The sequence below is a fragment of the Felis catus genome, chromosome D4 (assembly GCF_018350175.1).
Source record: "Felis catus isolate Fca126 chromosome D4, F.catus_Fca126_mat1.0, whole genome shotgun sequence".
In the NCBI taxonomy this organism is placed as follows: domain Eukaryota; kingdom Metazoa; phylum Chordata; class Mammalia; order Carnivora; family Felidae; genus Felis; species Felis catus.
This window is the reverse complement of record NC_058380.1, coordinates 11984373-12004623: the sequence shown is the minus strand read 5'-3', so window position 1 is coordinate 12004623 and position 20251 is coordinate 11984373. Positions and strand designations below refer to the sequence as shown.

The following is a 20251-nucleotide window of genomic DNA, read 5'->3' as shown; positions in this document are numbered from 1 at the left end:
GACCCCTGTCTTCATACAACCATCTATGGTGGGGAGACAGACAGCAAGTGGTACGCCAGCAGCACACAGGTGAATTATGGACCGTGAAGCCCAAAGTCAGTGCTGGGACATGATGAGAGGCAGGGACGCAGGGCCACTGTTAGCAGGGTGGTCAGGGAAGGTCTGTCTCAGGAAGGGACTGCTGAGCTGAGACCCAGAAGAAAAGGAGCCAGCCAAGCAAACAGTTGGGGAAGAAGATCCCAAGTTGGAATAAGACAGTCTGGCTGCGTCGGAATTAGAAGGTACAAGCTGTGGGTAGAGTATAAGACGTGAAGGGGAAAAGGGCTAGAACTGACCAGCGAAGTCCACTCTGCTCTGTGGGAACAGAGACCTACAGGGCCCTACTAGCTCTCTGATGGAACGTGACCTCCCGCCCAAAATCATCCAGGGGCACAGTCCTTAAATTCAAGAAGCCAAAGAAAAGCTGAAGCATCCACTAAGTGGGGTGGGGGGAGGGTGGGCAGAGGTACCCCTTGGTGTCACTAGATTATCCCCTGCATGCAAAAAAGAAACCAGACTCAGAAAAGTTAAGTGGCTTGTACATTACACAGCTCTCCAGGGGATGAGCTAGGACACAGACTAGGAGTTTCTGAGTGGTATATCTATTCCTTTCATTACATCCCATGATTTTTTCCATTTTTTAACATAACAAAAGCATCTGGCAGAAGTTATAATAGAATATTAAGATTCATGTGAACTGAGGATTTTTCACTTATGATATTGACCAAGGCTCAAATGATCCCTTGATGTACCCAGAAAGTTTGTCCTTATACAATTCCTATCAATTAATCTATCTTCTTTATAAATTGATGTTAATCAACACTTGGAAACAATCTCTACATGATCTTCTAAATACATAATTCATACAAATTGAAATATAGAAGCCTATGGGTCCAACAGGCTTACAACTGATGGTAATACAGAAATATGACAGCAGGCCATTCAGGCGGGTTTGGACCCCTTGTACATGGAAACATCGTATTTACTGATATGAACTTAATTAATGCAGTATTAAACAGAAAAAGCAGAGCACAACATGGAATGTACAAATTGGTTATAACTTTGACAAAGTTGTACATATACTTATCAACAACGATGAGAAATAAATTTAAAGGCATAAAATAAAGATACATTTCTATGAAGGTCAGTTTCTTTCACAGTACCTTGAGCTCACTAAATAAATCTATGAGCCACCTTTCTAAAAGAAAACAATGTTAGAGAAATAAATGTCTTAAAAGGTCAACTTTCTTAATACCTACCCAGAACACAGGCTCATATTCTCCTCCCCACTTAGAATCTTAAAAATACAAATAGCACTAGAGATTTTCTGATTTTAATTTAAATACCTGAGGGATGTATTACTCGACATTTCAATAGTGACCCAATGGAAAAATCAGGGCAAAAAATGACTCTTAAAGCCAAATATTAGTATAAACATTGAACACCATCCAACATTTTTCTAGAGAATTGTTGCAAAATAAACATCACCCACTCATAACACATGCCATAAAACTCATCTGAAGCCTCGTTTTTCTCCTACCCTGCTATCTCAGAGATTAAAATGCTGCACCAATAATTTACTCCTTCCAGAAATATTTACAGAGTTTCACGAAATGTAATAATTGATGGGCTTCCAAAATGCTGCCTAAATTGTCTAGTGGGCCTGAAAACTTTTAAGTTGTTCAAAACCATCAACACAGTTCTGGGACCCATTACTCTGTCTTCTGCAGTGTGTTTCTTCTCCTTGCATGTACGAATTTAGCTACTTTTGTATTTATCACCCGCTGCCCAGCAAACAGTGGCCTGCTTAAGATGAACTGTTAAGTGTATATACAAAATGAATTTCGAAAACTATTTAACCCTACATTAAAATGAACGGGAGAAAAGTCAAAAGAAATGCTCTATAGAAAAAAAATTGTTTTCATTATATATACTTCAAATCAAATTTCTTAGATCCTCTACTTCATCTTGAAAGTTGGTAACTCCATTGGCAATCATCCGTTTTATATAGTATTCCCTGAATCCAAAGGACATAGCAAATAAAAACAAACAAAAAAATGAACATTGGGAATGTACTAAATGCCACTGAATTGAAAACTTTAAAACGGTTAACTTTGTATTATGTGAATTTTACCTTAACTAAAAAAAAGGATAAAGTTACCAATATATGCCTATAGTCCCATGAAAATATATATGTGATAGAGAATATAGAAAGTCTAAGCAATGAAACTGTAAGGTTGTCCAACCAAAGCATTATAACAATAAAAAATTATGTATCGTGATTTCATGTCTGAAATTTACTTCAAAAGAATATGCAGGGGAAAATATGAGGAGCCGAGGAATGGGTAAGGGTCTAGCTAAACAAGATTGGCTGAGTTGGTAGTTGTTGAAGCTGGGTGATTGGTACGGGGAGTTCATTATATTATTCCCTTCGCTTTAGTATATGTTTAAAAATGTCCATAGTAAACCATTTTTAAATTATATCTTTACAACAGATCTAATTCTGGAACTAAAAACACATAGACAGCACTGGGTACATTAAGAAGCTTAAAATAAATCAGAAAATTACAAAACTGAGGCTGGGTTTCCTCTAGGAGGACAGGAAGGAAGGGTTCAGTCCTGGCAACCTCGGTGCAATGTGGTTCGAGATTCTGCCCGGGATCGGCATCATGGTCATGTGCTTGGTCATCCCTAGCATAGCCACTGCATACATCCACAGGTGCAGTAACGGGAGGCGAGGGAAAAAGGGCTGCCTGTTAACCTTTTCAGTGGAGTTTGATGCAAAGACATAGGCTTGTCTCTGGAGTTAATCGTTACTATGTGTCAAAGGGTTTGGATAATATCAATTAAGGAAGCCTTTTCCTGATTGATGAAAAATAACTTGGTTGTGCTCATCCACCCCTTCTAGAAGGTTATGCATTGTGTCAATGTGGTACATAATAAGAACAACAAAAAGGTAACCCCCCAAAAAAGGAAAACTGGCAAAATTATCATCTCACTTTGTCATTAGGAGAACATCTGACTTCTAACATTGTCCGTTGCTAGCTTCTTTTTTTTCATGAACAAGAAAGCTTGGGCGTTTTTCTTCAGTGACTGATTTCACAGCCTTCGTACACAGCACATTTTACAAAGGGTAACAATTTATGAGAACAGTACATACCAGCAGTATCATAGGCCGTTTCCAAGTTGTTAATCCTATGATTCCAGAGAGGATCACCTACAAGGATAAACAGTATCATAAATCTAGAAAAGGGACCAATTCCAACAAACTAATCCTAGTCTCTAAAGTATAATTTTTTCAAAAAAAAAAAAAACCCTGAAATTTCAAAGTCTCCTAACTCAAACATTTGGTATTCCTGCTGATTATCTGAGCCCTGGTAGACCACTTTGGACTCTCCTTCCTACAAAGCCCCAAAGCTTTTTTATTGACTGTGTATGTTTTTTCTTAAGGTCAATTATGAACATAGAGAGAGTAGGCTATCCTTCCAGTCAGTGAAGGAGTTAGTATTGCTGACCCAAGCTCCCTGCTCCAGAGCACCCAACCTGTTACCATTGTCAGCCTCGTAAGACGTGTGTGGCTACAACCCTCCATTCGTTAGGTGGGTACCCACCCTTTATGGGCCAAGTAAATGCTCTGAAATGGTACACAAGGTCTCTCAGGATCTTCCTCTGCCCACTTCACAAGCCTGGTTTCTATGCACCACTGCCCCCTGCCCATCTTCCACCCAGGCACACCTGTCCCCCATCAGATTGGCCAGGCTCTTTTTTTTTTTTAAGTTTACTTATTTATTTTGAGAGAGACAGAGACAGCATGAGTTGGGGAGGGGCAGAGAGAGAGAGAGAGAGAGAGAGAGAGAGAGAGAGAGAGAGAATCCAAGTAGGCTCCACACTGTCAGCATGGAGCCCAATTTGGGGCTCGAATTCACGAAACCATGAGCTTATGACCTGAGCTGAAACCCAAGAGTCAGACGCTTAACCGAATGAGCTACCCAGGCACCTCAGACTGGCCAGGCTTTAACACTGAGGGGCTCTGCACTTCTCTTGGTTGCAGTATCTTCTCCTCTCAGCTCCCCTCATAGCTATCTGAGAACTCCTACACATCCTGCAAGATCCTGGCTAACACTCACCTCCTCCAAGAAGCCTTCGCTGATCCCACCACCCCACACTCCTGGAAGCCCTCTACACAATTTCCCCCCCAAACGCTCTCTGTCATTATACTTGAGAGGTACATCTCTGCCTTGCCCACTGACCATGATCTCTTGTCTCCCAAATCCTCAGCTCCCAGCCTGGCACCTGTCACGTGACGGGCAGCTGATAACTGTTCCTGAGCATGTATTCCACAAAAGGGAGAGGGGACTACAGTGAGAGAAGTCTCATATTGTAAAATGACACTTCAATAAACAACTAATTAAACCCCTTGGTAAAGAAGAATCAGCATTTTGCCAAAATGAAAACTGGAAATCAATGTCAGCCCTTTGGATAACACGGTTCACTAAGCAGTTGGGAAAGAACAATCAAAGTAATTATTCAGCTCAGGGACATTCCGATGTCACTGGGGCACACTTACCTTTGTATAACAGGGTGCACGCAACTGCAGAATGCAGTTATGAGGGTTTTCCTTTATGTGCGCTTTTTACCAAAATCCCTCCAATGTACCAGTTCACAATGATGGTTTCTCAACGACAAGTCTGAAGGGATTTTACAGTGTTGCTTCTAAAGACTCTCCATTCTCCATTTACTGGCTGAGAGTAAATCATTGTCAAATGAGCAGAGGACAAGTCTACCCACTTATATCAAGGACTTAAAGACCATGTATGGGCAGACAGGCAACAGATTCTTATATCCCATTTATGTTTAAACATACTGTCAGCTGCCTGCCCACCAGGCACTGTATTCTTGCAATCATCTTAAAGTCAATAGGCTATTTCTTTGTTCTGAATGATTTCTGCCTGGAGACACACAGGGCGTGTGTCTACATGTGGTTGCATCTACTTTACAAATTGTGACTTGAAATCCAGGAGACCTTGGGGTGTGGGTTCCCCACCTGGCTTTTAAATAACTATACGAACTTGGCCAAGTCTTATTGCTTTTCTGGTCCTCACTCTTGTTTCCTTAGAAATGTGGTTTAAGTGAAGGAAACTCCATCTGCGGGTCTCTTCTAACTCAAAAATTTACCCTGCTGTGATGATAGAAAGTCCTCAGGATCCCCTGCAATCCAGTGCTGGCTCCACCTGCAGGTTGTGTGTGGACATGCACATGTTATGTCTGTGTGTGTGTGTATACGTGTGTGCGTGCGCGAGCACCCACACGGGCACGTGTTCCCTGCCCGCCCGACCAGCGGCTTACTGGACTTAGCTGAGGTAATACAACTATTTTTTTAAGGTTTTATTTATTTATTTATGAGAGAGAGAGAGAGAGAGAGAGAGAGAGCGAGCGAGCATGAGTCAGGGAGGGGCAGAGAGAAAGGGGGACAGAGGATCCGTAGCAGGCTCTGTGTGGACAACAGAGAGCCAGACACGGGGCTCAAACCCGTGAACTGTGAGATTATGACCTGATCTGAAGGCAGACGCTTAACCGACTGAGCCACCCAGGCGCCCCAGAATTGCAACTATTTTTGTAAAAACAAAACTGAAAATTTTGACTGCCCTTGAGGGAAACACAACCTGCCCACTTCACTAAAATCTAAGTATAATGCAAATTATCAGTTAGTGTTTGATATTTAGACCGTCTCCATTAATAGAGAACTCTGTGATTCAGCTTTTTGGAACACATGTTTTTCATTAAAACAACATTATCATTAAAATGAGGTGTCCAGCCCAGACCATAAACACCCATAAAAGTAGCAAGAGACCTCAGCTATGCTTTCCACCTCCCCCACCAGCCACATCACCCAACCCTCCCCACATTAACAATTTGGTACGTTTACATATATTACACATGGACATATTTTTCTTTAAATTCTTATTACTAGACAAACATGTATATGTGCATATGTATTTTATAAAAAATGGGTCATAAAAGATACTTTTCCTCCTTTTTCTTTCTCAGTAAATACTTCAAGGAAATCTCTTCATGTCCACTGGAATAGCTCTCATTCATTTCTGTTTAATGGCTACATAATATTTCTTTGTATGGCTTACCTCCTGTATTTGATTATTTCCATATTCATTAGTATTCACTCTATCTCCAGCTTTTTGCCCTCACAATCACTGCTATGGTAAACATCCATGGTCATATAATGCTTAAAAACAATTGCTTTTTATTTCTGTTGGATAAAGTCCCAGGAATAGTGTTGCCAAGGTGAATATAGATGTATTCAGCAGATCATGGCAGATACAATTGTCATTTAAAATCAAAGGTCTCTGGAATTAAGGAACTAAGCTATCTTTATTATTTTTTGAGGGGTATTTTACATATATAAGCAACAAACTAAACTCCAGACATAATTTTAAAAATATGTACAGGGATGCTTGGGTGGCTCAATCATTGAGCATCTGACTCTTGGTTTGGCTCAGGTCATGATCTCACAGTGCATGGGTTCGAGCCTTGTATCAGGCTCCATGTTGTCAGCAGAGCCTGCTCAGGATTTTCATGCTCTCTCTCTCTCTCTCAAAAATTAATAAATAAAACTTTTTAAAAAATGCGTTTGACAAATAATAAATATCAGAAATCTCAAAATACATATAACTTCAAAGATACTTAAGACCTAGTAGGAAGAAATATAAACCTTAGTAAGCAATATTAAATGAAGACCCAAATAAATGAAGACACATACTATGTTCATGGATTGTAAGGCAAAATATTTAAAGGTAATAAATTTCCATTTGAATTATTTATAGACTCAACACACACTCACACTAAATCACAACAGGATTTTTGTAAACCACACTTCTTTACAGGGATGTTTTAAGAAATTATACTCCAATGGCAGGTGAGAATTGTGGTTACATCCAGTCATGAACGCAGCAACAAAGGCATATACCTACTTCTACTCAATTTCTCCCATTCTTCAAGCTCAATTAAACTCAACACTAAAAAGCAACTTCATAGCATTCTTTCCACCAAGTGCAAGATACAGCTTGCCCTGAATGAACAAGCAAAAACCTATTTTCTAACATTAAATTATCTCTATATTATTATAATGAGGTTTATTACAATTTTGGTTTCACTTACTTGTAACCCATTCCTTGTAGCTTTTAGGAAAAAGCAGAGGCTTTTCTTTTTTCTGATATTGCAAAGAAGGATTCTGAGATACTCCATGCAAGAATCATTGTTACTCACCACATATGGTTAATGTGCCTTAATTTCCCACCTTGAAAATCAAATCATTAAGATCAAAAGCTTATTATTTTACTGCCCTTATTATTTTTCTTTGCTATCCATTAACATGCCTCAGGGCAGAAATGTTCTGGATTGTTTGCCAAAAGTTGCTATATCTAAACACAGAGATAAAAAGAGCCAAGCTGTAAATGTCCCATGTTTGCCTTATAAATTAAACACACAATAATCAAAGCTCTCAAAAATTTACTTTGCCCTATAGCTTTTATACTGGAAACTTGAAAAAATGTGTGTGTGTGCATGTGTGTATGTGTTCATGTATATTATTCTTCCTTATATGTCTAGCATGATTCATTAAAAAACTGAGAAGTAGGCAACTGAATATTTCTAATGTATACATGGTGGTTACCAGAATGTCCCACAGAAAACTGGCCTTTTTACCTTATTTGGATTAAATATGACCTTGATGTTTAAAAAACACTGATAGAGTCTGTTCTCTAACTACACCCTCACAAAATCAGTTCTGAGGCAAGAATCATTGCACCCATTTTACAGATTAGTAACTGAGGTTGGGAGGCTCAATGACTCATTCAAGAATTTATCAATGTCACTCTGCTGCTGTGGAAAATAAATGACCAAAGAAAATCAATAAAATTCATCACAAAAAATTATATTTTAAATGGCCTATTAATATTAAGTATTTGATGATATGGTAGAAAAAAATGTATTTATTGTTTGTTTAACTAGAAGAGACTTCAGAATTTTTGAGCTAGTTTCTCCTTTGAACCATTCATTCTTTTTTAAGTTTGTTTCATCACTGCAATTTTTAAAAAATGGTTTACCTTAACGTTCGCTCTTGTCTGTCTCTTTATAAGGAACTGGAATCTTGTCCAAGAATTACAGACTCAAGGGAGGGGTAACCATGAGTTTAGGTCAGTGACTCAAAGCAGAACATTAAGGGTATTAGGGCTCCCGGAGAAGAGCAAAAAATAAATAAATAAATAAATAAATAATAGCCAATTCTCTACCATTTGCCTCAGATATCTTCCAAGGATCATATATGTCATCAGAGTAAGGTATTTTGTTTTCTTTTTTATTTTTTTTTATGTTTATTTATATTTTGAGAGAGAGACAGAGTGTGAGCAGGGAGAGGGTCAAAAAGAGAGGGAAACACAGAATCTGAAGCAGGTTACAGGCTCGGAGCTGTCAGCGCAGAGCCCAACATGGGGCTTGAACCCACAAACAGCGAAATCATGACCTGAGTCAAAGTCAGACGCTTAACCTACTGGGCCACCCAGGCGCCCCAGATATTTTGTTTTCTGAAGGAGGAGATGCAAACCAATGCAATCCTCTCTATCATTAATCCAGTGTAGTATGGTAGTAACTAAATATGCCCCCAAATCAAGAGCCAGGACAGCATGTCTTGAACACGGTCTGGGAGAGCCTTCATCTGTCACCTACCTGGAGTCAAACTTGAGGATGCTTTTAAAAGTGGCTAATCTCTTAGCTTCATGCCCTTCAGGAATAATAACAGATTGAGTCATTAACCAAAGAGACCAGAAAGAAAAATGATCAGAGAATGATCAAAAACAATGAATATGTTAAAAACATGTAAAGCATGGGAAAAGACCCTTTATAGAACTTGTTAATTCTTAAATATATATTAAAATAGATAAAATACCTTCAAGGTCCAGACAAACGAAGGAAGCTTCCAAATCTCAAGCTCAAGGTGAGAGCACTTACGGAAGTACATATGGAAAAATATTCTTGAATTATACTGTGTTAATAGTCCTTTCAATGAATATATCTGTACCTTGAATTTAATTTTCTATCAAATACAGAAGCAGAATTTTTACTGAAGCTGAAGAAAGATCTGCCAATTTAATGGCTAGAGCAGACTAAGGCATATAATGGTCATTCAAAGCTTGGAATATGAGGATCTCCTTCTATCTTCTGTGTTCCTACGGGGGTCCAAAGCAACCTGCGACAGACTGGCACTGCCTCTCAACTACCTAGTTCCATATGCCAACAAAACTTCCGAGTGAAAAATAAAACGTGGCATATCCATACAGTGGAATCTCATTCGGCAACGAACAGGAAGGAAGTAGTGACATGCCGTAATTATGAATGAACTTTGCGGACACTGTGCTAAGTGAAAGGAGCCAGCTGCAAAGGACCACATGTTGTATGATTCCATCTATACGAAATGTCCAGAATAATCCACAGACACTGAAAGGCAGTTAATCAGTGGTTGCCTAGGGATAAAGGGGTCAGGGGAAATGGGGAGTGACTGCTAATGGGAACAGAGTTTCTTTACGGGATGATGAAAATTTTCTGAGATTGTGGTGATGGTTGTGTACCTCCGTGAATTCACTAAAAACCACTGAATTGCACACCTTAAATAGGTGACATGTATGGAGTGTGAGTCAGATCTCAATAAAGCTGTTACTTAAAAAAAAAAAACCATGCAGCCCTCGAGTCATAATTTTTAAGCTTTTTTCATAAAAATCTTAGTTTAGCTATCTTTATAATCAGCACATTACTATATGCTATTAAGTCCCTCTCTTTATCTAGTAACCCCCCTTTTTTAAGAAATCCATACTGAAATACTGAATGGCTAAAATTATGATACCAGAGAGTTGCCTTAAAATAATCCAATAGGCAAAGTGGGTGTGGGCGGAAAACGGCCATGTGTTGATCACTACTGAAGATTGATGATAAATAAATAGGGGTTCATTATAGTATTCTTTGTACATTTTTTGCGGAGATTTAAAATTTTCCTAATAAAATGTTAAAAATGGAAGGGGGGTCTTAAGACTGTCCGGTCACTTCTATGCTGTCTCTCTATTCTGTTTATATTTTCTTTCTGTTTAGATTTTCTTTCAAAAACAATACACACATGGAACCATTTACAGATGAAATGATGTGATGGCTGAGATTTGCTTCAAAATAATGTGGGAAGTTAATCTGACAAAGAGCCTAGGGAGCATGATAGAGCTCGTTCCTACCCTGCCTCAAACACTCATCCTTCTGATATTATCAGAACACACAGAGCCAGCCGCAAAGCCAGGAGGAGGCAGAGACAAAACAATTGTTGGCGCTGGGTAAGAGGGATAGGAGGGTTTGCTGGGCAGTGTTTGAATAAATTTAAAATTTCTCATAATGCAGAACTAAAAAACAAGAACAGGGGCGCCTGGGTGGCGCAGTCGGTTAAGCGTCCGACTTCAGCCAGGTCACGATCTCGCGGTCCGTGAGTTCGAGCCCCACGTCAGGCTCTGGGCTGATGGCTTGGAGCCTGGAGCCTGTTTCCGATTCTGTGCCTCCCTCTCTCTCTGCCCCTCCCCCGTTCATGCTCTGTCTCTCTCTGTCCCAACAATAAATAAAAAACGTTGAAAAAAAAATTAAAAAAAAAAAAAACAAGAACAAAGCCTCTCTCATGTACATAAATTCAGAAGGTATGTGCTACTGGTAAAACTTCTTCCTATAATACCATGGTCATGGTGCCTAATGTCATCCTCCAATCCCATCCAGTCATTCTGAACATACAGTTTTTGTTGGTTCTATTGTTACTTTGTAAATTCTGTGGTCAACCTCAGAAATAGGCCACACACACAAAAAAAGAATAATGAACAACTGCAGGTTTGCATATAGAGCTGGGGCGGGGTGGGGTGAGGAAAACAACCCTATAGAAGAGAATTTAGTTCCAAGTTAGTAATTCTTTCCCTGCTCTGTTTTGCCAGGTTCAAGTACACCTACTATGCTCCCAGTCAGCAAGTTAGCAGGTCCTGGTTAACGACTTTCATTTTCTGGCTAAAGGCCTTTTTTTTTTTTTTTTTTTTTAATACTTCATCAAACCCAACTGTGGCTTGACTGACATCTAAGGGCATTCACCTCTGAAATAATTCACAATAGTACACTGATTTGAGGTTTTGATTTCCAAAGGGAAAAAATAGCTTTAAATAATCCTAAACTGGGGCTGCCTGGGTGGCTCAGTCAGTTAAGCATCTGACTTCAGCCCAGGTCATGATCTTGCAGTTTGTGAGTTCGAGCTCTGCATCAGGCTCTGTGCAGATAGCTGGAAGCCTGGAGCCTGCTTCGGATTCTGTGTCTCCCTCTCTCTCTCTTTGCCCCTGTCCTGCTTGTGCTCTGTCTCTCTCTCTCTCTCAAAAAACAAAAATAAACATTAAAAAAAAATTTTTAAGCACAAACTAGCTATCTTTGAGAGGACAAGAGATTATGATTTTATAAAGACGAAATCCCTAAAAATGTATGCAACATTCACTTCTGGCCCATGGTATTTAGAGAAATGAAATGCATCCACCATTTGGCTGACTTTAGTCTGGTGGATGGACTAGGGAGCATAATGAATCTAATCCCTACCCTGTTGTTTTAAAAAAGACTCAGGAAGGCCACAGGGAGAGCCCAATAGCAGGTCCAGGAGGGTGGGATTCCTCTCACATGAAGCACAGAGCATGAACTCTGGCTACCACAGCATGGGCTGATCCAACGTAAGACCATCCAGCGTCAAAGTATTTCCAAAGGAGAGCAAATTGGCATCGGTTTAAGTATAAAATGTCAGGCAGGGCTCAGGGTACTTAATATTCTTAATGTTCTCATTCAAACAATTACTTTGGGTTCAATTAGTTCTCCCTATAGTCTTAAAATTTGGCCTTGAATCTGGGTGTGTGGGGACTGCAGAAGGACGATTTTATCAGCACATACACTCCTTGCAGATCTTAATCAAACTATTGGCACTCCCAGACTTAGAATGACTTGCTCCATAAAAAGGCCGTTTACTTTCAAGTACCCATCTTCTACAATCATTCCACAAAGACCTATTTCCAAGTCTCTCAACCCCCAGCAAGCCTCAGGAGGACGTATGCCTTAGAAGCTGTGACATTTTAGGAGGCAGGGGTGAGGGGCCTCCTGGAGTCCAAACACAGTGGAGGCAGCACCTTCTCCAGGGGCTGGGCACCTTTTTCTCCACATCAGCCTTCCCCATTGGAGGAAATAGGGCCAGGTCACTGAAGGAGGTCAGGTATCTCCAGTGAGCTGCCCCCTGCTCCTGGGGCTTTGGGGAGCTCATGCATAATGACCATTTGGGTTCTTGAGAACTAAATTCTGTGCAGCAGCCTGCCTGGCTCCAAAAATCAAGTAGGGGCCTCCTTTAATGACCAGGTACAAGTATGTTTGCACACACCCTGTCATTACCTCCTGAGCTTGTCCCCAAATAGAGTGGAGCCATACTACACCAGATACATTTCACATTTACATGTGTCTTAAAGTGGAATAAAATAAATGACGTGTCCCAAGTCAAGCTGTCACTTCAATCACCCCACAAGTACACCTACTATGTGCCAGGCACTGTTGATGCCTCAATGGAGAAAAGAGATCAAATGCCCGGCCTCCCTGCGCAGACACGGTCAGTGAAGTAAATACTCAATGGCCCAAAGTTGAATCATTTTCTCCTACTTTCCTATCTTCCACCCCCATTCTTCCACTCCCCCGGAGCTGGAAGTCTATTGTATTCTAGTAACTTGCCAGGAACAACACAATCCTTCAGCTGTGAGGTACGGAACACTGTCCAAGTGCATCCCAAGTCACCCTTGAGCTGCTCTCCGTTTGAGCCTTTGTTTTTCCCCCAGCCTCAACGCCTCCAAAAACTTCAATTGGCCCAAAGGACCGTGTTCCCCAACCACAGCCCTCGGGGGTGGGGAGCCAGTCCTGGAGCAGCGGAGGGGACCGGCCGGAGGTCCCTGCTCCCCACCCCCCCTCACCCCCTGCCGCCCCCGGTGGGCCCTGTCCAGGCGAGCGGGGCACGCGCGGCACTCACCGAGGAACCGGCCCAGAACGGACACGAGTTCTTCACCTGCGGGGAGCTGCTCAGCGACAGCGCCCCGAAGCTCAGTGCCACCATGCAACAGCCCAGGATCAGTTGCAGCAGCCCGAGCGACAGGAGCGGGCGAGCGGGCAGCAGCGCCGAGCCCGGGGCGGCGGCGGCGGCGGCGGCGGCGGCGGCCCGGCGGGAGGAGAGCGCGGGCGGAGCCGCCAGCACCCCGGCGGCGGCGGCGGCGCCCGCGCAGCGAGGCCGCGCGGGGGGCTGCAGAGCCGCCCGGGGCCAGCGCGGCCGCAGCGGGGGCAGCGGCGGCTCCTGCGCGGCGGCGGCCCCGGCGCCCGGGCCCCCGGCCTGCGGCCCGCCCGAGAGCCCGGCCACAGGGCAGCAGGAGCCCGGAAGCACCACGGGCAGGGACATGGACCGGCGGGGAAGGGAGCGGCCGGCGGCGGCGGCGAGGGGGGACGCGGCGCGGAGCCGCGGGCGCCGCGCACTGGGCACCGCGGGCGGACCCCGAGGCCGAGGGGGAGGGTAGGAAATGAGCACGGCCCAACCACTTGCTGCCGCCGCCGCCGCCGCTGCCCCGGCTCCCGCCGGCCGCACCCACCTGCCACCCGGGCGTCCGCCTCCCGCCCGCCGCGGGCGCGCCCTCGCTCTCACCCACACACGCCCGCGCCGCGCGGCTGCTGCCCGCTCCGGGGCACCGCCGAACGCCCCGCTCCCCGGCGTCCGGCCCCAAGTTTTTAAGGGAGTCGCTCGGGCTAGGAGGGACCTCGCAGTCTGGGCGCGTAGCAGCCGGTGGCGGACGATCTAACACGCTGTCCCCCACGCGCCGAGCTGGGGCTGGGCAGAGGCGCGGAAGAAGCGCCGCGGACCCTCGCCCCCTTCCAGTCCAGCCAAGAGAGACCCCCTGGCCAGCGTAACGCAAAGGGAGCCCGGCTTTAAACTTTTTCCCCCTCCTGAGGGGGGGGGGAAGGCAGGAGGAGGGGTTGTGGGTGACTTGGTGGGAAAAGTCTAAGCCTCAGGGCTTCGGGGAAGGACGAGGCAGAGCGAAGTCACCACTCGCGTGAGGCTTCCGGGCGCTGACACTGCGCGTGGAAGGAGGGGGGAGGGGCGGGCGAGGAGGGGTGCGTTCCTGGCACCCGGGTAAGAGCCAGCGTCAGCGTGAGGTTACCTTGAAGGTGTCCAACATCCAGAAAGAACGAACCGGGGGATGGTCTGGCGCGCAGGGCAAAGGTTCCAGGGTGTCCGCCTCTCCTTGACTTGTGCGCTCTATTAGGCAGCATCTGGTGGAACATAGAATCCCAAACTTCCCGAAGAAATATCCTAATAAAATCCTAATCTGTTTTTTGGTCATTTATAAGGCATATTTAGAGCTTTAAAAAAATGATTAGCATTTGCAAAAGGATTTTCTCTAAGAATACATGCCCTTCTTTCCAAAGATTCTTCTTATGTATTGAAAGTGTTCTTATGCATAATACCATCATAATAGATTTTTTTTTCCAGGTTAAAAGCAGGGCAGTGTCGCTTTGCTGCAAGTCAGTCTCTGTATTTGGCAGTTCATTTTGTAAGTAGAGTGAAGGTATTTAACCTCCTGCCCAATAAACCACGAGAAATGTGTATCCGTTTTTATGCGCTGCTTGCAAAAGCTGTATTTATTTTGGTCGTACTTACTTCAACCCACAATGTGATGCATTGCCAATGGGCATGTGTGTTTACATATATACTTTTTGAATTATTCAAGCATCTGTGGTTAATAGTCCCTAGGACTTCTTTTACAAAGTCTCCTTGGAAGTAAACTTCAAACTCCATTTTCTGGATAAATGGGGAGCTATATTCTATTTTCGAGAGAGAGCGGGGGAAGGGCAGAGGGAGAAACAGAGAGAGAGGGAGAGACTCTTAAGCAGGCTTCATGCTCAGTGGGGAGCCTGCCTCTGGGCTTGGTCCCAGGACCCTAGGATCATGACCTGAGCCAAAATCAAGAGTCCCACACTCAACCAACTGAGCCACCCAGGCACCCCAGGAACTGTATTTTAAAATAAATGTTTAAAGTATGTTGTTACATGCACTTTAAAAAACATCTTACAGTACATGTTCTTAAATTGCAGGTAATGCTAAAAGTTTGTGTTTAGTTTATACCTTTTATTTTACATGCAAGCCTGAAGGTATTTAATTTTTAAGATTCTATTACACCGTGCAATATATAAAAAAAAAGTCTGAATGAGTCTTGAGAAACTGTCAGCTTAATGAATCTACTCCGATGGTCAATCCTTGACACCTGAAATGTACTATTAAAAATGTATTGTTTGGGTCTGGGAATGTTGGTGCTAGAACTTGGATATCCTCCTTCTCTGCAGATGGTTAATGACTAGAAAGAGAAGAGTTCCAGGGAAGCTGATAACCATCCGTTTCTTGCTGTGGGTGCTGGTTACAAGAGTGAGGTTCATTTTGAGAAAATTCATGTAGTCACACTTTGCATACTTCTCTGCATTTTATACTTAAATACTTTAAAGTATTTCTAAGTACTTTCCCCTTAAATTTTTAAAGTGAATTTCCCTCTACAGGAGTCCTCCCTTATCCACAGTTTCGGTTTCTGTGGTTTCAGTTACCCGCAGTCAACTGCTGTCCAAAGCAGATGATCCTCCTGACAGAGCATCAGAAGGTCACTAGGAGCCTAGCACCAGGTCACAATGCCGACGTCACTCACCTCACTTCTTCTCATCCTGTAGGCATTTTATCTTCTCACATCATCACAAGAAGGGTGAGTATAGTACATTAAGACATTTTGAAAGACGGAGAGACCACATTCACACAGCTTTGCTTTTACTACAGTGTATCGTTATAATTGTCCTATTTTATTTTTAGCTATTGTTGCTCTCTTACTGTGCCGAATTTATAAGTAAAACTTTATCATAGGTATATATGTAGAGGAATATATATGTGTGTGTGTGTGTGTGTGTGTGTGTGTGTGTGTGTGTGTGTGTACTATCTATCTGTATCATCTATATCTCTATCCGTCTATAGTTTGGCACTGTCGTCTATGGTTTCCAGTGCTCACTAGGGGTGCCTGGACCATATTTCCTGCACATAAAGGGGGGACTACTATACGGAAACAGATGCTAGCATGGGTCATGAAAACCCATAGTTTCAAGCCACTAAACCTTTTCCAAAGCTGCTGATTACGAGTTTTTGTCCTGTAGTTTTCTTTTTTTGTTTTTTGGCCACATTTATAAGCTGTGGGTTTCTTTTTCTGCTTATCATAAACGTGAATCCAAGTGACATTGCCCCAACCTTTAAAGTTACACCAAATACACTCTTCAGTGTTTGGACTTTGGATGTTGTAACCCAAGCTTGATTCTCGGCTTCCTCCAACACTCGCTTACAGTAAGTCCTTAGTGACACCTGACCAAGCTGAGCTGTATATAAGTGAGACCATATAAGGTGATTCAGAGTCATTGGCTTCTGGTGGACTTAAAAAAATAATAAAGTGAAGACTTTAGAAACACAGTGTGGCAATTCTTCTAAAAGTTAAACATAGAGTATACACCCAAGAGAAATGAAAATAAAAGCTTGTACACAAATAGCATTATTCACCTGCACCGAATGTTAGGAACAACCGAGTTGTGGATGCATGGATAAACAAAATGCATTAATCCATGAAAATGGAACATTTTTGGCCATAAAAAGGAATACTACAACATGAAGAACCTTGAAAGCATTATGCTAAGTAAAAGAAGCCAGTAACAACAGACCACATATTATATGATTCCATTTGTATGAAATTCCCAGAACACATGAATCCATACAGACAGAAAGTAGATTAACAGTTGCATCCATGGCAGGGGGTATGGGGAGAGACTGAATGGGGGGAGGGTGAGAGATAGAGGTCTGGGGTTACTTTTTGAGGTGATAAAATGTTCTCAAATCGATTGTGGTAAGGATTGTACTCTGCTGTGAAGAGACTAAAAACCACTGAATTGTGCTTTAAATGGGTAAATTGTTTCTCAATAAAGATACACGTAGGGGCACCTGGATGACTCAGTCAAGCGTCTGACTTGGGGGGCTTCACAGAGTGTGGTCCTTGGACCCCAGAACCATTTGGGGGGCCATGTCAATATGCAAGTCTGCGAGCTTCCCTAACACCCATGGAATCCAACAGTCTGGATGAGAGGCCTGGGAACCTGCATTTTAACAAATTCAAAACAACATTGGTGGATGGTACTATTCAGACTCCAGAATATTTACATGGGAATGTTTGTAGGAGAGGGGACTTTGGGTAGCAAATTCGTTGGAAGGGAAGGTAGAGGGTTTGGCTCGAAAACAACCTGAGATGGAAATATGCTGGAGGGAGGGGCTCTGCAGGTCCCCAGCCACACACTGCTGCCCAGGTGACTTGTATGCACAGGGAGGAAGGAGACCACCGTGTTCTAAGGGGAAGGGTACCACATTAGAAGCCAGACTTCCTGAGCTCCAGGCCCTCCTCCACTCTGATCTGGAGCCAGTTCCAAGCTTCTCTAGCTCTCAGTTACTTCATCTGTCAAGTGCAAGTTTGCGATGCTCCATCAGCCTGAGGCGGGGCCATGCAATCAGCTGGAGTCCCTGAGACTTGCACTTTTGAAGTTCAGCCATTCTTATCTCCCCAATTTCTCAGCTGACCATCAAGACAGCCGGGACCAAGAAAAGCAGATGAACTGGGGTGTGGAATGGCTAAACCTGCAGACCCAAAATACCCAGGACCAAACCAGAGATTCATCCTGAACTTTAAGGCCTTGCGTTCCATGTTCTCATATTTTTTCCATGAGGTACAGGATTGCATGAGAATTGTGTCAAGGAAACGGAGAGGCAACTTCAATGATAACTGTTTCCCTTCACAGAGAAAGGGCTGCAGAACGTTTTTTTTTTTTTAATTAAGAGAGCAAGAACAGAAGAAAGCAAGCAACCCTGAGCAGTGCTGGCAGGCTGGGCCCCCCGTTTTTCTGAAATAATGGAGCAGATTTCTAATGCCACTGGCCTCGAGACAGACTTATTTGTTAAGCCAAAGGGCTGCAGCCGTACTGTTCGCATTGTTGAATCAAACACTGAAAACTTCCTATGATGCAAATCCCACAAAAGACAATTCAAGTCCACTGCCCTACAATTTATGGCTTATAAATTTCTAGGGTAGATAAGCTACACAGAGATATGTAATAAAGTGTGTCTCATAAGAGTGTGTGTGTGTGAGTGTGTGTGTGTCAATGTGTGGGTATGTGAGCATGTGTGAGGGTCTAAGTGTGTGAGAGTGTGTGTGTGCTTGTGTGTGTGTGTGTGTGTGTGTGTGTGTGTGTGTGTGAGAGAGAGAGAGAGAGAGAGAGAGAGAGAGAGAGAGAGAGAAATCTTGTAATAGCCAAGGTTCCTGAAGATTCACATTTCAGTAGAAGTCAAAACTGCAATTCATCTTTGAGCAGAGACTATTCCTTCTGTTCTGGGGAAATCTCTTCAACAGGCCTTTCAGTGATGCAAATGTGAAGCCTAGACCATTTGGAAACAAAGATGTTTAGGAAAGAGCCGTGGAATAACACACTTGAGAGGCTGCCTCTGGCCAGTGTGAGCAGTGGTACATAGCCTCCTCCACTAAGGGGCTCTTGGTCTGGGTCCTTCTCAGAGTCACCAGGGGAACTTTGAGAATATATACAATTTCGGGGTGCCTGGGTGGCTCAGGCGGTTAAGCGTCTGACTTAGGTCATGATCTTGGCTCAGGTCATGATCTCATGGTTTCTGAATTTGAGTCCCTCAAGGGGCTCCATGCTGACAGCTCAGAGCCTGGAGCCTGCTTCGGATTCTGTGTCTCCCTGTCTCTCTCTGCTCCTTCCCTGCTCACACTGTCTCTCTCTCTCAGAAATAAACATTTAAAAAATTAATATATATATATACATATACATATACATATACATATACATATACATATACATATACATATACATATACATATGTGTGTGTGTATGTATACACACACATATAATTCACACACATAATTTGTAAGCCCCCAGTTGCAGAGATATTGATTTGTGAGCTCTGCACTGGGGTAAGGCCCATGCAGATATACTATGTAAAAAGCTCCCCAGAGTTTCTAGATGCCCTCAAATATACCTCTGTGACTGTGTAAGTGGGTGTGTTTTCTTCTTTCCAGCAACCATTCATGGAAGAGAGAATCTCAGGCCCCCCAAAGATTGAGTCAGAGGATGGGCATTACTGCCCAACAAGCTGCAGAAGAGACAATAAAAGGGACTTGGCCTGGGCTCATGTAGACTGAGCTGGACATGCCCCCACGTACTGGGTTTTTCCAGACTGACACACCCTAACTGGAAAATGTACAAAGTCACTGGATCTGCTATGTCTTAGCCATTGACCTACTGAAGACCACATGGTCACCCCGGGGGCAAGAGGTGGGGTATCCCCAGAAGGAGAAGGCACAACTACAGTCTGCCATCCAGCGGGAGGGCCTTCCCGGGACAGGAAACGAGACCTGAGGAAATGTGGAGCTTAGGTCCAGGAAGAGGAACACCACTTTGCTTGACTGTCCGCCATGACCCAGCTCTGCGCACATTATTTCTAACCCTTGTAGAATAGGTCAGGTCGATCCTTGGCTTCACTGGGCCAGAAAGAAGAAGAAAGGGAAGGATCATTATTCGTCTTTGTGCCTCCTGCACTCATAGTCCCTATTTGCCTTTCAACAGTCCATAAGGATTGCCGAAAAATAGTTTCTCTGCATGAAGTGTTATGATATTAAATCACTCTCCTAGCTCTTCTGAGCCAGTAAACAGCTGCCTTTCTGTTGGTCTGTGCATTTGAAAGTTCTGTGCATTCGAAAGTTCTATGCATACTTACCAGCAAACCTAGTTCTGATTTAACAAATTGGCATCCTGACATAATGTCAGTCTTTTGTGCCAAACTCATTTCTACTTTTGGAGTTTCAAATGTGCTGTTCCCTCTACAAAGAACACTGTTCCATGCCTCCCCCTTAGTACCCAACTAAAAATCATACACGTCTCCTGGGACACTTTTGCCCATCCCCAGACTACAAGTTGGAGCTCCTTTGTCCACGAGATCATCCTCAGCATCCCC

General features: G+C 43.4%; 1 protein-coding gene and 1 pseudogene across 6 annotated transcripts in view; one reads left to right on the top strand and one right to left on the bottom strand.

The window, feature by feature from the left end:
* Positions 1 to 20251, bottom strand: part of FAM189A2 (family with sequence similarity 189 member A2) — a 118173-nt gene that overhangs the window by 52550 nt on the left and 45372 nt on the right. For 2 of the 6 annotated variants that reach the window (XM_006939080.5, XM_045042569.1), the window contains exons 1-2: positions 14325 to 14507; positions 3200 to 3256 (exon numbers count right to left, since the gene is read on the bottom strand). In XM_006939080.5, the coding sequence (XP_006939142.5) occupies positions 3200 to 3256; positions 14325 to 14507 (240 nt within the window). Of the gene's footprint in view, positions 1 to 3199; positions 3257 to 8778; positions 8798 to 13150; positions 13605 to 14324; positions 14508 to 20251 lie in introns of those variants that run through there. The other 4 variants (XM_045042568.1, XM_023243332.2, XM_045042571.1 and 1 more) reach the window with 4 other exon arrangements.
* On the top strand, positions 2676 to 2889 carry LOC123381481 (annotated as a pseudogene).